This window comes from Polypterus senegalus, chromosome 3 (genome assembly GCF_016835505.1).
Source record: "Polypterus senegalus isolate Bchr_013 chromosome 3, ASM1683550v1, whole genome shotgun sequence".
NCBI lineage: Eukaryota > Metazoa > Chordata > Cladistia > Polypteriformes > Polypteridae > Polypterus > Polypterus senegalus.
The window spans coordinates 105497733-105516403 of record NC_053156.1 but is presented as its reverse complement, the minus strand read 5'-3'; the positions used below and the strand labels follow the sequence as shown (position 1 = coordinate 105516403).

General features: G+C 35.5%; 1 protein-coding gene across 1 annotated transcript; it reads left to right on the top strand.

The window, feature by feature from the left end:
• Nucleotides 1-2719: 2719 nt before the first annotated feature.
• LOC120525442 (marginal zone B- and B1-cell-specific protein-like) lies at nt 2720-17798 on the top strand. The gene is made up of 4 exons (XM_039747726.1): nt 2720-3041; nt 7068-7177; nt 7602-7706; nt 17347-17798. The coding sequence occupies exons 1-4, from the start codon at nt 2856-2858 to the stop codon at nt 17516-17518; spliced, it is 573 nt and encodes a 190-aa protein (XP_039603660.1). The 5' UTR covers nt 2720-2855; the 3' UTR covers nt 17519-17798.
• The last annotated feature ends 873 nt before the right edge of the window (nt 17799-18671 follow it).

Here is an 18671-nt window from a genome sequence, read left to right as displayed (position 1 = left end):
ATGATGTCACACGAAACTCCCCCACGGCGTTCAAGCTCATCTCCATTACAGTAAATGGAGAAAACAGCTTCCAGTTATGACCATTACGTAGAATTTCGATATAAAACCTGCCCAACTTTTGTAAGGAAGCTGTAAGGAATGAACCTGCCAAATTTCAGCCTTCCACCCACACGGGAAGTTGGAGAATTAGTGATGAGTGAGTGAGTGAGTGAGTGAGGGCTTTGCCTTTTATTGTATATATATATATATATATATATATATATATATATATATATATATAAATATATATAGTTAGGTCCATAAATATTTGGACAGAGACAACTTTTTTCTAATTTTGGTTCTGTGCATTACCACAATGAATTTTAAATGAAACAACTTAGATGCTGTTGAAGTGCAGACTTTCAGCTTTAATTCAGTGGGGTGAACAAAACGATTGCATAAAAATGTGAGGCAACTAAAGCATTTTTTTTAACACAATCCCTTCATTTCAGGGGCTCAAAAGTAATTGGACAATTGACTCAAAAGCTATTTCAAGGGCAGGTGTGGGCAAGTCTGTTGTTATGTCATTATCAATTAAGCAGATAAAAGGCCTGGAGTTGATTTGAGGTGTGGTGCTTGCATGTGGAAGATTTTGCTGTGAACAGACAACATGCGGTCAAGGGAGCTCTCCATGCAGGTGAAAAGAAGCCATCCTTAAGCTGCAAAAACAGAAAAAACCCATCCGAAAAATTGCTACAATATTACGAGTGGCAAAATCTACAGTTTGGTACATCCTGAGAAAGAAAGCAAGCACTGGTGAACTCAGCAACGCAAAAAGACCTGGACGTCCAAGGAAGACAACAGTAGTGGGTGATCACAGAATCATTTCCATGGTGAAGACAAACCCCTTTACAACAGCCAACCAAGTGAACAGCACTCTCCAGGGGGTAGGCGTATCGATATCCAAGTCTACCATAAAGAGAAGACTGCATGAAAGTAAATACTGAAGGTGCACTGCAAGGTGCAAACCACTCATAAGCCTCAAGAATAGAAAGGCTAGATTGGACTTTGCTAAACAACATCTAAAAAAGCCAGCACAGTTCTGGAAAAACATTCTTTGGACATATGAAACCAAGATCAACCTCTTAACAGAATGATGGCAAGAAAAAAGTATGGAGAAGGCGTGGAACAGCTCATTATCCAAAGCATACCACATCATCTGTAAAACATGGTGGAGGCAGTGTGATGGCTTGGGCGTGCACGGCTGCTAGTGGCACTGGGACACTAGTGTTTATTGATGATGTGACACAGGACAGAAGCAGCCAAAAGAATTCTGAGGTGTTCAGAGACATACTGTCTGCTCAAATCCAGCTAAATGCAGTCAAATTAATTGGGTGTCGTTTCATGATACAGATGGACAATGACCCAAAACATACAGCTAAAGCAACCCAGGAGTTTATTAAAGCAAAGAAGTGAAAAATTCTTGAATGGCCAAGTCAATCACCTGATCTTAACCCAACTGAGCATGCATTTCACTTGTTGAAGACTAAACTTCGTACAGAAAGGCCAACAAACAAACAGCAACTGAAAGCTGCTGCAGTAAAGGCCTGGCAGAGCATTAAAAAGGAGGAAACCCAGCATCTGCCGATGTCCATGAGTTCAAGACTTCAGGCTGTCATTGCCAGAAAAGGGTTTTCAACCAAGTATTAGAAATGAACATTTTATTTCCAGTTATTTAATTTGTCTAATTACTTTTGAGCCCCTGAAATAAAGGGATTGTGTTAAAAAAATGCTTTAGTTACCTCACATTTTTATGCAATCTTTTTGTTCAACCCACTGAATTAAAGCTGAAAGTCTGCACTTCAACTGCATCTAAGTTGTTTCATTTAAATTTCATTGTGGCAATGTACAGAACCAAAATTAGAAAAAAGTTGTCTCTGTTCAAATATTTATGGACCTAACTGTATATAGTGACAGACACACTTGATTTATCAAGAAAATGCTTTTTCTTTGAATGTTTTCTTAACAGTTGTAATGTTTACACATTCAAGCAACACAATCACTCATAGACCAGGCAGCATCAATAAGTGGTGGTAGGCAAATTGAAACCCCACCCTATCACACCTTTACACTTCAATAAAAAATTCTTATACCCAAAGCTATAAACCAACATTGCATACAACTTGTTTGAAACCCAATATGAAAGAAATCATAATTAACAGTCCAATTTTATGTACCGCGCTGCAGAGCCTCCTGGGATACAGTGTACATATATATATATATATATATATATATATATATATATCAGGGACCTTGCACAATATAGAGGTCAGGGGCTTTAAGCATCTAAGACACCTTCCGGTGTGGGCACCACTGGTGTGTTTTGCGATGAAATGGGCCCACATACATTGTTAGTTTTTCATTTGCACTTAATGTTGCAAGGTGGACTCCACCACAGCACAATCCTAAAAAATCTGCTGATAAAATGGATTAAGCGGGTAACAGGAAGTAGACAGATGGGTGAAAATCGTTCCTGACACACACGGGGAGCTTAAAGATTTCAAATTTTGAATTTTATAACGAAAAAGGTGTGCCCTGCATTTTTTCCCAGATACAAGTATGGGTCATCAACCTAAGAAACGTCCTCATTTTAACGGAGCACGCGGATACAACCTTCGTCTAAAGGTCTCCTTAGCTCCAAGTCGTTTCACTTTCTTTTTTTCTTTTTGACGGTGTCTTCAGTCTCCAGGCGGCGTCTCCTCGAAACGCCACGATCTTTTCTCTTATTGGCCAGCCCACGTTCGTTCATTTCCTTAACAACAAAAAGAAACCAGCATGAACTTCATGTAGCCAAAAGCTATAGAAAGAGATCGGCAATGAAAAGCTGGCTGACAGTGTGCGTTTTAGCGGCGGTATACGGGCTTGGCAGAACGAACAATGAGAAGTTGGGCTCTGAAGGAACAATTAGTTTCTCGGCCCCAACGCTAGACACGGAGGAGACACATTCGAGCCACATGCCGCCTCATCTGCGCTGCGACGCGTGTCGGGCAATTGCGTTTCAGGTACGGTTAACAACATTCATTTTTAAAATTATACACAATTCCAAACATTTGCCAGCAGATTTTATTTAGACAAAAGTTATCTCTTTGTTAGCCACAGGGATTCGCTCTTGGCCTGAACTTCAGGTGCAGCTGGAGCAGGCTGAAGGGCACGCGCTACGGCTGACAACGTTATATAGATGTTGTGGTTTAAAGTTGGGAAAATTTATTTTTTAAGGAAAAAAGACTGAAAACATTAGAAAGAATGTCGTATAGAAGTTGAATAGATGAACCGACTGAAATGGGCGCAGATCATTTGATTATTGTTCCCATCCCGTCATGCAGGGAATCTTTTAATTCCAATTTATCAGTTTCCCAGAAGCCAGCCAACACCAGTAAAGTCATAAACTGCATTATCCTTGCACGGTCTTAAATCTGGGTTAAGTATACAGTTCTATATTTAATGTATTTTTTCTTTTAAATTATTACAAAAGTGCATCTTCATTGCAAATAAAAATCAAGTCATATCTTTTAAACAAAGTACTGGAATTTTTTAAATTCAACAGTTACTCAGGTGGGCATGTTTTGAAAGGTGGCACAATTGTCCAGTGGTTAGCACTACTGCCTCTCACATTCTCCATTGTCTTTATAGTTTTTCCTTGTGGTATATCATCTCTCCTTAAATTTGCAGAGACACACTTATTAAGTTAACTACAGATTCTAAATTGTCTGTATGGGTGAGCATGTGAGTAAGACATGCAACTGAATGGTGTCCCATCTGGAATCTGTTAATGTTTTGAATGTTTTTCAGATCCCAGAATGTGATCAGACAGGTTTGGGAAAGTCATGTTTTCAGATGTCTTGTAAACATAAAGTGGACATATTATTTTTACAATAAACTGTCACAGTTCAGTCATTTCTGTTAAACCCTTTATCCAATTTGTTTCTGTTGATTGCTTTGCAGGAGGTAATTTGTTAACACAGTTGTCCAACAAAATCAAGTTTGTATTGTATGTATTAATCCAAAACACACTTTCACTAATATATAAATTTGGTGTACAATATATACCATTACAAATGTAATAATCATAACACAAAACAACATGCAGTATTAAACTGGGAAGACCCAGTATACACACTCAGAATATGAAACATGTAAGGATCCACCTGGAAAAAATTGAAATAAATGTATATGTACAAAAGAGACAGTTATATAGGAAGAATACAGGTAGAGCACACATAATTAGGCAGTGATTCATGTTAGCCAGAAGGATGCTGGTTCAGTCCTTACCAGAGAATGATAAGTACTGTAAGTATTCCAAATGTCGAGAAAATTTTGATTAATTGTGAATTAATCATTTCCAAGTCCTTTTTGATGCAAGGGATTTATGAAATTATTTAATTTAAAATGCAGTGAAAAGTTTTCTTTTCAGACATTATTTAAATGTTTTGATTAAGGAAACCTGATGGAGAGGCATGAACAGAGAGTGTTCCAAAGCAGTACAGTACAAGAGAATCTGCAAACACTTGTGCTGCAGTGAGAAGTCAAGTGTTTGGAGTTCCTAAGAGTCTTGAGATGTATTCTACATTCTTGTTTGTGTATCCTCTAAGCCTTACAATAGCCTTTTGACCATGCTTCTTTTATAAAAATAAATAAATAAACAAGTAGTAATTAAGGGTTGCATTCTGACAGCCATTTCATTTTACTTTTGGAACGGATAACGTAGTTATAGGCAGGTCTGCCACATTAAATAATGTAACCTAAGGCAAGGCACATTTTTAAAGACAATTAACAGGCGTTGTACTTGTGATTCAGAAATTTAATAAAATTTTGTAAGTGGCAATCAATATATGTATACAATATGATATGTGAAAATCTGAAAAGTGAGTACCAATGTTGGTTCCTGAAATGTAAATTTAAAATGCACATGTTTTATTTCTCTGAAGCTTGCAGTTCATTTTTAGTGGTGCAAATAGAAGTTCTGAGATATATGAAATATTTAAAAATAAGATCTGTCTCACACTTTATCAAGGCTGTTTTTTTAATTTGACATTTAATACGTTTGGAACTCTTATGGTTCATATTTAACTCATTTTTTGTATTATTATTTTGAAATTAAAAAAAAAAATGCTTTTGCATAAAAATGTAACCTTAAGTGCGGCCTGAGGTGATTGCTTTGTCACCTCGCCTCACCCCACGCACAGGTACTGGTTATGGGTATGGTATAGGAACAGAGATATTTAGAGAATACTAATAAAGTACTTATGTAACACACACTATAGTTTGAACACAGAACAAAATCAATACAAAGGAAGAAGATTAAAAAGAAAGAAAACCTAAAGAGTTGGCAGTCACAATCATAGTGAGGCATTATTTTGTGGCATATTGCTGTTGATGTAAAGGAACCTCAGTAGCATTTTTTTTTGACACACTTCTGCTGAATAATTTGTTGGCTGAAAGTATTCAGTGCTAGTGTGTAGCAAAGATGATATGCACCAGACATGTGAACTAAAAATGGACAGTGCAGGAAAGACTTGATACTGTGATGGACCTGTATTCTTAAGAAACATTGTTAGAATAATCAGTTTAAACTACAAAATATAGACCGCAGCAATGGAAAAATGAAACAAAAAGTATACTATTTTGCTTCCAGACATATATTTTATATTACTTCCCTTGCCAACGTTAAAAAGTGAATTTGGGTAAGAGATTAATTAATTTATAGGATAGGCAGAAAGTGGGAGGAAGTAGTTAAAAAGGGTAGGTTCTTATAAACTCAATGAGTGTAACAGAATAGGTTCACTTTCATGAATGTTTAGGCATGCCTGAGAATGTTTTTATTGTAATTAACATTTATTTACATATGGTGTATATACCTGGTGAACCTGCTATATATTAAAGAACAGTAGCACATCTAAACCGAGCTAATCCCCAGTTAGGCAGAGATGAACAAAGGGAGCATTGTGACACAGCAAGAGTTGGAAATGGTGGTTAGTCTACAATCTGACAGTCTTGGGATGTTGCACTAGGTGTCATATATCAACAGGAGCAATGTGTACAGTATTGTCAGATAATTGTGCTGCCTAATATTATCTCACTAGCTTAATCAAATTTAGGATTGCAGTGTGCTGGGACCAATCTTGTCATCAGTCATATGGCAGTAGGCAGTCAGTCCTGGATAGACTTCCAATGTTTCGCAGATACTGTAGGGGTCAGTGTTGTTATTCTTAATTCTTACATTTTCATGTTACTTATTGGTTACTAATTTTCTAGTATTTGAAACTAGACACCAGTCAGTAACATTTGTTATCAACACCTTTGAGCTACTGCTTCCACCCAGCATTGTTTAGTTTCAACTTTGTCAACATTGCAGGTTGTTCTTAGTACATATTTGTTTTCTTTAATTAAAAAAGGATTGCAAAAAAATTTTAAAATAGCCTGCACTTGACTCATTTATGTTTTTTAAGTAATGTGCTCATACATAACTTGTCCCTGTTCATATATTTCACAATTTTTCTTTTTTAGACACTATAACACATTATATCATTATATAATCAAACATGAAATAAAAAATCATGTGTGTGTGTTGTTCATTTTGAAAAATGGGAAATATGAAAGTGAAAATATGCAATGCCTATGCTTGCCACTAAACTGCTGCATACCAAGGACAACCCGGAGAGATTATGCTTGTTGACTGGTTTGAGAACCCCGGGGAATTCCCCATGAAGATCTGGAACCTACAGTTGGGGACACGGAAGTCTAGTGTGACCTGCTTGGCCTGCTCTCACCATGACCCTTATCAGGAAAAGCGGTTTGAGATGATGAAATGATGTGCTTTAACTTAATCATTGATCATTAAAGTATTCTTTTGAGGTCATTTTCTTTATGAATTTACAATATTGGTATGAGGAAAGTTTTAAATTTGTAATTTACATCAACTTTAATCAATGAAAATATCCATTCTGCTTTACCAGTGTAAAAATATACTCTTAACTAAATGTTTTTTTGTCATTAAACTTAATGTTGATTTTTTTTTTTTTGGGAGGAAGATTAAAGACTATCTTTCTAAAGCTGAGAATAAGCGGGCTAGAAAAACACAACTAAGTGAATCGGAGTACATTGATACGATTGAGCATTGCTGCTCTCAGAAATGGGACCAGTAAGTTTGATTTACTGAAGACTGCTTTTGTTTTATTTTTATTTATTAAAAAAATATATCTGTGATTTACTGCATTTATACTGTGTAACATGGCATGTTTTTCATTGCAAGATATTTTGAAAATTATTTGAGACGAATCTGTAAATTATGGAAAGATTTGTTAAATTAGGAATTGTGTACACCTAATAAAATCACATTAATAATTATATCACTGTTTATAACTTCATAAAACCCTATCATTTGAATCTAGCTTAAAATGTGAAAATAACCTATTCTTAGAATGTCTTATGTTAGGCTTTTAATAGTTTTGTAAGTTTTGAATATAAAAAGAGTGGGGAAAAACATTCAAATGTACCATATTTGGTTCAGTTTTATTATCTTATTTAACTATTCTTCCTGTTTAATATGTCCTGTTTTGAACTAGGTATGGGGTAAAAGAGGTGAATGGAATGAAAATAATTTCTGGGCCTGGTTTGGAAGAAGAAGAAAAAATGGGCATGGTGATGCTTGGAGGGCCTTGGCCAGGAAGGTAACTGGCCTTTCTATCTTAAATGCATATAAAGTAAAATAAGTTTATAAATTCCCTCATTTTTACCATATAGTCAATTTTTATACTGTATATAAATCTGCTGTTCTACAATTTTAACTCTGGTTCAGACATTTTGCTAAATGCTTTTATAGTAAATTCAAAAGTATTTATAACATACTCTTAGGCTGGCTTAAAATAGTCACTGAATTTTTTTAATCAGGCCTCATATTATACAGTATTTACAAATTTTCCCTTATTCTACTGTTTCTTTCAAGGTTTTTTTTTTTTTTTCTAACTGTGCCACTTTCTCTCCTTCCCACCACAGAAACTGTACAACAAACAACATTTATTTACATAGCACCTTTTCATACATGAATGTAGTGCAAAGGAACTTTTCAGTAAAATAAAAATTAAACTTATAAAAAAGGAGGAATGGAGGAATACTTAGTTTGTAATTGTTTTTCCTTGGCCCCCACAGAAACTGTAAGAAAGTAAATTTGATATGTGTAATATTAAGGGCTTCTGAATTTGTGTGTGTATGTGTGTATATTTTTTTGTGAAGAATGTGTTTCTTTGTATATATACTTTTGGATAAAGGACTATTAGAATAATATATGGAAGGCAAGATATGGAAGGCAAGCGATTTTGAAAAGAATTCTAATTAACAAGCATATCTGGTCTCTAGTGACGAAGTTTCTTATATATTTTGAGACAGTTTTGGTTTTTTTTGTATTTCATGGCTTCTGTTTTTAACATCCCTAGTAGGAGTTTTAGCCACACAATGAATTCACCTATTGTAACTGGATAGAAAAAAAAATTCTACCCTTGAATATGTGAAAATGATTATTACTGTTTGTAATAATACTTTGGATGCAAGGGGGACCAAAAAACAAAAACAGATTTCTTTACTTTTTGGCCATACAGTTGAACACCGTATTTAGTAAAATGTATGATAACAGTGTAGGAAAGAAAATAAACATACCCTTACTCTGCATTACTTACTTTCATTGCAGCCATTTTTTTATTAAGTCATTATGTTAATGTTGAGCACTTGATATAATTATGTGGATTTTATCTGAACTTAAGTTTTTGGGAACAGAAATGGTAACATTCTCATATTATTTTTATTATAAGACAGTATGCTGTTATTTGTACATCAAAGTGGAAATTATATGTATATAGTTTTTACTTTTTTATTAGCCAAAGTGTGCATATCTCAAATTAAACTAATGTAAATGAAATTATTTAGAGCACAAGTATGCTATTCATTCAGATATCAATAAATAAATAACTTTTATATTTAAAACTGATTTATAATTTAGTATTCACATAAAACTGCAAGGCCCCATTTTCAGCAGCCATAACTGCGGTGTCCCAATAATAAATGGTCTCATTTTATCCTTAATTATGTTGAAATGCTCATTGGTAATTCAGTTGTTAGCACAACTAAAGCCTGTTATTCTTTTCAACAAACCAAGTAAATTGTCTTTCCTTTGGGTCAAAGTACTGGCACTCCATTAAAGTTCAATATTGGGTTCAAAAATGGTCAAAACAAAACAGTTTCTTAAAATACATGTCAGTCTGTTGATGTTTTACAAAATTAAGATTTCATACAGAGGTGCCCACTACAGTCTTAAGAGGGAAAACTGGATCAAACCAGGACACAAAAATAAAGAGAAGGCCCAGATATGCAAGTGTACAAGAGGAGACAAGTCCATTACAGTGTCTAGTTTGTGAAACAGACACCTTATAGGCCCTCAGTTGGCTATTTCCTTAAATAGTACACACCAAAGGCAAGCATCATCTGCAGTAATGAAAAGACAAGTGTGGCATTTTGACCTTAAAAGCGGAGTTTCAAAGATAAAGATATAGTTGAAACTGGCAAATTAAAAGAGAGGGATAAAATGGTAAAAGTCTGGAATCGTCCAAAAACCCACAATTCAATGTCTGTGTTGTAAATTACACAGGTATTTGGTGTTTATAGGTATAAAACACATTTTAAATCTTGCAATAACAAGAAGGTCTACAGAGCTTATTGTGTGGATTTGGATTCTGCCAGTTACATTCAATGACACATGTCATCTTTACTGAGGGATCCCTAAGAATGTGACCTCTCCCTCCCAGCAGTTATGCTCCCTAAGATGGTACAGCTTGGACACATACTTAGGATTCTTGGAGTAACAATCAGTGCTGCTTACCTGTGAATGTGCTTACTATGCAGCTGTGTGTGCTGCTTGTTGTGTTCATGTGCACATGCTCATAAAAACACAAAGTGATTGAAAATTGTGTGTAGTGTGCAGTACTGTGTACTCACTGTTCGAGACAGCTGGTATATATTCATCTGTGTTAAAACTATGTCATAGTTGCTTTGTTTATAAGTAGTAAATTGCTAGATGAGAATTAATTTAAATTCAGTTGAAAAGAAAAAATTGTCGTGGGTTTATCTGCTGTTTTGTATCTGCAGAAATTTCCTAACCTGAGGCTATCATAATCTGAGGCCTACCTATGTTTCTGTTCTTTCAATTGTTGTTTTTGCCCAGTTGTCATACAGATGTGTCCAAGTTTCATCCTCCTTTATGAAACTGCAATTGAATGTCTTTCAGTCCATATGCATTAGCATGTGATTCTACTTGGAACAGTTAATGGACTAGTTCTTCGTTCTGCCACCAAGGGAAAGGTAGTTTATTTTAGGAAACTGACAAGGAGGTGAAACATACTTTGAATCGTGAGCTGAAATTTAATGCCTCTAGCAGATAGAAATGAGTTGCTGAAACAATAAACAGAATATATTGTCAAAATTCAAAAGTAAGAGGTTGATACAGTAGAACTAAGCACTAAGTTCGCAAAAGGTATTTTGGTTTGAATCCACACTCTCGGATAACCTGGAAGTACACTATGCCAACCTTTACACTAGCCAAGCTTCCATCCAGTTTTTTGCAACGTTTTGTTATCGACAAACAGAATATACGTAAAAAAAATGTGCGAAATTTGCAGTCTCCAGCCTGTTTTCATCCAACTGGCTTTTTATTGATAAAATGGTGTGCGTGATGACGTCATCCCCCCAAACGAACTGTCGCATAAGTTTTGTTGTATCACGAAAAAAAATCTGCCCTTGAGCTGTTTCCATACATAATTTTGTGTATGTCGCAAATTATCTACCTTTTGTGTTCCACGTTACACCCCCTCCACTAAACAAAGAAACAAAGAAATGGAGAGATTATTCCGACAGTTTTTTGAAATTTGCCAGCTTACTGTTATTTCAGTTTCACAAATAATTGGAATTGTACATAATATCCGAAGACGACAGCAGAATGAAGCAGTTGCTTGTCTGATAGCCCTAGAGCTCGAAGAAAGTACCCCAGTGTGATGAATCCCACGGGTATGGGAGAGACGACGGAATAAGACCTTCTGGGAGGAGGTGATGGAGAGACACTTCACAGAAAATCTGTGGCTGCAACATTTTAGAATGACACGGCCGACGTTTGAGATGTTGTGTGGATTCATCAGTCCTGATGTTGCGCCCATCACAGGTTGCCACCGACCACTGGTTCCAACCCAAAAGCGGATTACCATCGCCCTTTACAAGCTGGCAACCTGCGTCGAGTGTAGAGTAGTTGGAGAAACTTTCGGGGTTAGTAAAACTACCGTCCATCGATGTGTATATGCTGTGTGCACCGCTATTAAAGAAAAATTAATGCAGCGTTATATCAGACTTCCGACTGTAGCGGAGGCCAATGAAACTGCATACCGCAATTCCTTGGTGCATCTTGTGCCACAGATTTACGGTGCGCTGGATGGCACGCATGTGCCTATTCTTCCCCCGACGGAAGGCTACCTCGATTACATTAATCGCAAAGGGTGGCCATCTATTGTTCTCCAGGCCCTTGTTGATGACAGGTGCATGATACGAGACATTTGCGTTGGCACTCGTGGAAGTGCCCATGATGCAGCTGTGTTTGCAGCATCGGATCTGTACAGGTGAGCCTACCTTTCAACATCCCTTCTCAGTGCAATAACAACTGAATTAGTACTGTAACCTGCTTCTCTTAAGGTTTTTAATTAAAACTGAAATTTGAATTAATACAAAATAACGACGTTTAATCAAAAAAAACTAAAGTTAATATTAATGAGAGAATTTCTCATATAAGCTAAAACATCTGCCATTTAATAATAAGAAAAAAATGTTTAGATAATGAAACACACGGTTTATTAAATATTTTGACTGGCACAGTAAATTACCTTTGCGGTTTTTGTATTATTTAGACATCCTGAGAGACACCCCCAGGCTACAGTTGATGTGGAGGGAGTTCAGGTACGCCTTTTAGTAGCAGGAGACCCAGCCTGTCCGCTACTGCATTGGCTCATCACGAGAAATAACGAGTCTCTTCATCAGACCATGCGAACTGTCCGCCATTCTCGTTTTGATTGCACATGATGAAAATGTATCATGTGACACATTTATTTGCGTTAAAGCCCTTTTTCCGACAAAAGTGTTTCCAATGTAGTTTTTGCGACATCTGAAGTATCGATATGGAATTTATGCGCTAAAGTTAAACGGAAAAATATTATGTTGACATGTACAACATTTTATCGATAATTAGCATTTCCATCAGCTAAAATTTGAAGCGCTAAATATTTTTTCGCAAAAACTCCTTGGATGGAAACCTAGTTACTGTTGCATCAGTTATGTCATGCACCACGTACTCCACGTTGTTCCAGCATAACAACATTATGACAACCTTAATAAAAAATCCACAAAATGTTGGCACCCAAGAAAATCAATATTGATGTCATGGTAATACACTAATTTAAATGTCTAGAAAACCACTGCAAAGATAGAAATAAGTGATAGAATTGTATTCTCAAGAAATAATGTCAAAAACATAACATGCCACTAACAGTCTAGGAAAAAGCAGTACAAAAATAATAAAAGGACTCTAGTTACAGCAAAAGGTGCCCAATGTGTGCAGACCTTGCTCATGTTTAATTGCACATGAAGAATGGATTCAACTGCTTTTTAATTAATCCCTATAGTGGTAACATTTTCTTCTGTTGCTGAGATTGAAAGCAGCCTGCATCTTAGGTCATCTTCAAATGACATTCTGCCAGAACGAAATTCTAAAGCTGTTCTGTTGACCGTGGCATATGAAGGGGACATATCCTAGTGCACAAAAGATGAAACAAGAATGAATCTCCAAAGGTGTTTTGTTCTGTTTGTTTGAAGTTCAACAATACCACAACGGTTGATTTTTTACACATCTTAAATTTACTTGGATCTGAAACAAAAAACATACACAATAAAATGCTTGAAAACTTTAAATTAATGTATTTTATTACAATTTATTACAATCGTCATTGACCAATTAAAAAATCAGGACCATAAAATGAACAGGCATCACAGGTAGTACAATTTGTTATTGATGACAAAGCCACTGGACATGGAAAATGTGGGTCAGAGAGTGAAGGAGGTCAGCAAGGGTACTGAAGCACATTTGCTTCCATTTATTAAAAATTGAAATGGGCTTCAAGAATAGTTAAAAAAAATCTTCCCTAAATGAGCTATCCACCATGATCAGTAGTTGGGGAGAAATGTCAGAGTATTCTCAATAAAATATTTTCTGTATGTTTCAGACTTGCTGTATACGAAATAGATGGTTTAATTACTCAGTTTTGCTCAAGTAATCAAGGTTACTTCTAAATGCTCACTTGCCTTTTACATATCTATCTGATGCAGGGATCAATGTGACCATCTATTTTTAATACTGATTTTAACATTGAATTCAGGTGCAGGACCACTTAGTAAAACAAGCACATTTTGTTAAATAGACAAAAGAATGAAGGAATTTAAATGAGTATCCATAGAAATCAGTGACATTTTTTTAACATTAAATTAAAAAGTGCCAGAGCATTTCAGGATCACAAATAAGGGATTTTAAAATATAATTGCTTATAAAAAGCGCTTCTAGCGATTAATTTTTAAAAAGTTCATTTGAATATGTTTTGTTTTCAGTTATTCTCAGTTTTAGCTGGTGTTATTTTTCTATACAAAAATCCCGGCTCATCTAAAATGCAAACCTCTTAGTATTCATGGTGATAGAGAATGTTTGATTATTCTTCGATTTATTTGGTCAACGGAACCTGTGTGCTTATTGCTCTGTTGCGTTCAAGTATGAGCATGCACATTATCTTACCAGTTGCTTTGTTATAGCTTTAATGCATAATTTATTTCTTGGTCCCAATAAAATACATGCACAGTAACCACTTTTGAGAATAAAATACACAATTTAAATAAAAGTATGAAAAAGTTCAATGCATTTGATTTTGTTGTGCAGACTGCCTTTGAAAAATGCCTAGCGGCTTTCTTCCTGCAAATAAACTGAATCAATTAAATATATGAAAAATGTATTTGATTTTATATCTATACCTGTGAATCATATGTTATGAAACAATTCTGAATTGTGGAATAGGAAACAATGCCTGAACGGAGCAAACAAAGGAATTGTCAAAAAAACAGGCAGATTTCAGAACCTGGATATCCAGTAGAAGCCCAAAAATAAGCCAAGATCGAAAGTCAAGCAACCAAGACAAAAGATTCCTGCTTTATAAACCTTTTCATGATTAACAACCTCAGCCTACTTTGTTTTTAGTTTTCCGTCAATCTATCCATTTTCCAACCCGCTGAATCCGAACACAGGGTCACGGGGCTCTGCTGGAGCCAATCCCAGCCAACATAGGGCAAAACCAATCCCGGGCAGGGTGCCAACCCACTGCAGGACACATACAAACACACCCACACACCAAGCACACACTAGGGCCAATTTAGAATCGCCAATCCACCTCACCTAACCTGCATGTCTTTGGACTGTGGGAGGAAACCCACGCAGACACAGGGAGAACATGCAAACTCCACGCAGGGAGGACCCAGGAAGCGAACCTGGGTCTCCTAACTGCGAGGCAGCAGCACTACCACTGCGCCACCGTGCCGCCCTTGTTTTTAGTTTTTATCCATAAAATTGGATACTGGCGAAACTTAATAACAAAAATATTTAACATTGAGAAAACCAAAATAAATGTGCAAAATTAAAAGAAAAACTTGTTTTGGGGGTTCAAAAACTACATATTACAATTGTAAAGCTCCATCTGAAATCTTGTCACCTTATTTCAAAAATAATAATCATTTCCTGTCTTATACACATTATTATAAGGATAGTTTCAGTACTGCAATAAAAAAGTGGTTTCATAAAATCATATGAATATATGAAAAAAGTATTTGGGTTTTCTTACTTGCAAAAAATTAAATTAAATTTATCTGCAGAATCTTATTTTCTAAAATCAAATAGTGAACCCTCATTTCTAAACCATTCATGATCAACTTCTATGTTATTGAAATTACTTTATAAACAATTTTTGTTTTCTTCAGTAGTATGGGGTGTCTATTGACTTTTTTCAAAGAATAATATTCTAACACAAGTAATCCTAGTTGTGAGGCACAAATTGCATTTTTATTATGTTTCTGGTGTGTCACAGTTTTGGTTTTCCTACCAAAAATACTATAATAAATATTTGCAGTAAAAAAAGTAATTGCATAAATGAAACAGTTTGTTGTACATACTGCATAGTCTTACAGTATTGAAAAAGTAAGGTATGTTAGAAGAGTATAGCAAAGTAACTTTTACATGGGGATGCAGTGTTAGAGGACAGTGATAGTTATGGGGACTTAATTACTGGCCAATCATCTAAGGCCCCTGGAAGCTGGGGTGGGGGGACTGAAAAGTCACAGCAAAGATGAAATAAATAATTAAATTGATACATAAAGCAGGCATCTGTTAAACCCAACATGCTCCTGACCTTTAGAACCTATCACAACATTTAATAGCTAGTTCTAAAATTGTATATATTCACATTAATATACTTGAAAAATATTTAGCATATAGATCACTTGAAATAATACTTTTTTTTCCTGAGCCAAATATAGGCTTAACATGTGCCATAGTGAGTGAAGTACTTTGTTTTTTGTAGGGACTAGAGATGAACTAGTGCCAGTTAAAATATTAAAATTTTAAATATTTGTTGTGTCACCACTGTTTGCTAACATTACCAGTATATAATGGTTGAACTGGATTATACAGCAGATGACCTATTGGCCTGGCAGGATTTTGCTCTCAAAAATTTGCCTGATGTTGATCTTAAGATATCATAAAGCTCTTTTGTTTAATGTTTTTATCCCACTCTTACCCATTACCGAAGTGGCACTGCAACCAACATACACACCTTAATGGCCATGTTCTTTCCACGTCCACATGGGTTTCATCCAGCTGCTCCAGTTTCCTTCAACCACCCAAGGGCAACTCTAAATTGCCACTGGTTTGTGGCTGTACAGTATTTGTGTGTGTTTGTCCTGTGATTGACTGGCATCCTGTGCAGCGTTTGGCCCTGCCTTGCTTCCTGACCGAGCTGGGATGTAGGCTCCAACCCCCCTGCAACCATGGTCTGGACTGAGTGTGTATGAAATTACGTGGCAAAATTTATTTAAGCTAAGGATTTTAAAATAGATCTACTTAAATGTAAATCAGTTTGTTAAAGGTGCAGATTAAGGCATATCTTTCAGTGCCCAAATATATGGAAGCCAAATACTTCTATGTAGCATGTCACAGTAGCAACAGGGAAAATAATTTTGTTGAGCTTTTTTAAGAAGATACTTATTCAATAACATTTAAATTTCAGTCTTTGTGTAGTTTTACATACTTCTAATTTTGAATTGGAAATATGCTGCACTCCAATAAACTTTTTTTAAAGTCAGAAAAATGTTTATCAAGTGCAATAAATGGTGTAAAAATGTATAAAAACTTATGTTGATTGTGTTATAGCATTTATTTTTTTGAATTCTTACAATACTTTCATAACAATGCTAGATTTCATTATCTGTAGTTGCGTATTTATAAATGAAAAGTAATAAGAAATAAAAGCTGTCCATTTCCAAACCAGTTCAGGGTCAAAGGCACTGGTGCCTGTAGCAGCATTAATTACACACAAGATGGAACAACCCTGGATGGGGTGTCATTCCGTCACTAGCGACATGTACTCATATCAGGCAAGTTTAGAGTTGGTGATGGAAGTGATGGAACATTCAAACTCCACACGTGCTGACATAGAACTCTGCCATGCCAACCTCTGCACCACCATTCTTCCCACTTTGGGAGTTGCTTGTGCTTATTCTCTGGTTAGTTTTCTTCCTAAACGAGAATATTAGTAGTAGCCTCAGTTCTGTTGCTTAGTTTTACTAGGTATAGAATTGTAAGCATTTATTTATACAAAGGTATACGAAGCACATAATATAATATTAATATTCACTTTAACTTTGCGTGTATTTAACAGATAGAACAGAGTATTTTGCCAGAAGCATTTAAAATGACAAAGTGAGGTGAAAACATTATTATTAGAACAGAGAAGCACAAACATGGTGTTCTTAGAATTAATTTGTATTGACTGTCTAGTAGAATCAAGGTAACATTGTTTGAATGTTGATTAATGAGCTTGAGGGCATCGAGGGCTACTTCCATCCATCCATCCATTTTCCAACCCGCTGAATCCTTTGAGTCTCTTAATATGTCTGTCTACTGTTGTCTGTTTTCTCTTTCAGACTGTATAAAATGTGCCATAGCTATCTTGGGGAGTATGAGGAAGCTGATATTTACGAAGCCTACAGAAAAAATCATCATTTCTTAGAAGAGTTTCTTTGTTTTGGAAAAAATGGAGACTGCACAAAATCTGGTCAAGTAAAAAAACGAAAATCCTCTGAAAAAGAACTGTAAAATATTCCTGAGGGTGGAGTACATGTTCATGATATAAATTGATGTCAATATGCAGCCTTGTATGGTATGAAATGAATGAAGTGCCACACATTTTTAAAATTGGAATGTTAACGTTGTGCCTTCAGAATATGTTGGTCTTATGAAAAATCTATAAATGTGTGTAATTTTTAATGTTTATTTTTTCAGATATTCAGTATTTCTTATTTCCATCTAAGAATATTCAAAATGTTTATTTTTATATAGGCGTGCCTTAAAGAAATAAAGATTACAAATAAAACCATTTTTCAGTCTAAAATTTGTATTTTGTTCTCTGAGTTCTAGAAGCGAAGACATTTTGTATCTATAACATTGCAGCCAACAATGTGTCTGTGGAAGACTAAGGCCTTTTGTACTGTTTTTTAATTCTGAATGAACGAGGCTAATTTTGACACAGATGAATACATAGAGGCCATCGCTAATGCTGAGGTAAAGTACAGTGTGTGCTTTGTCACTCTTCAGGCATTTTTTGCTTTCATATATACACATCACTGAATGTAGCTGGCAACGGATGCATCCACACAAGTAAGCCCAGTTACAGTTATGCAGCCAGATCAGCCGTTTGTTGTTAAGCTTGAGTGGTGGAGCCTACTGTAATTTCCAGCACGCTAAATACACATCCTGTCTTTGCAGTATAGATGCGTAAAGGAGGAAATTACATTCTAAGCAATTCCTCAGCAGAGTCTGCACATGTGTCACAATTGTCAGTTAGTGAGAGATGTTTGAGCCTTCACTGTTTTTTTTTATTATTTGTGTTTGTTATTTAAAAGTATGGATATATAGTAGTCATTTTATTAATGAATTTAAAACATATTTTTGTAATTGAGAAATAAAGCAGTATACATTTTTGTTAGTGTCCTATTAACAGACATTTTCTTTTCATTTCAAGTTCCAGTCTAAATAAAGAAATCGGGTTAAGAATTTACAGGAGACCCTTCTATATTGAAAAATGTGTACCTCCAAAAATATTAGTTTTCTCCATAATGGCCAAGTGACAAAAATTGTGAAGTGTCATCAAAATACAAAATATTCTTTTATCACCTCATAACGTAATGCACAAAGAAATCAAGTGGATGACACTCCAGATTTTTTTTATAACATCAGTAAAAAAGTAAAC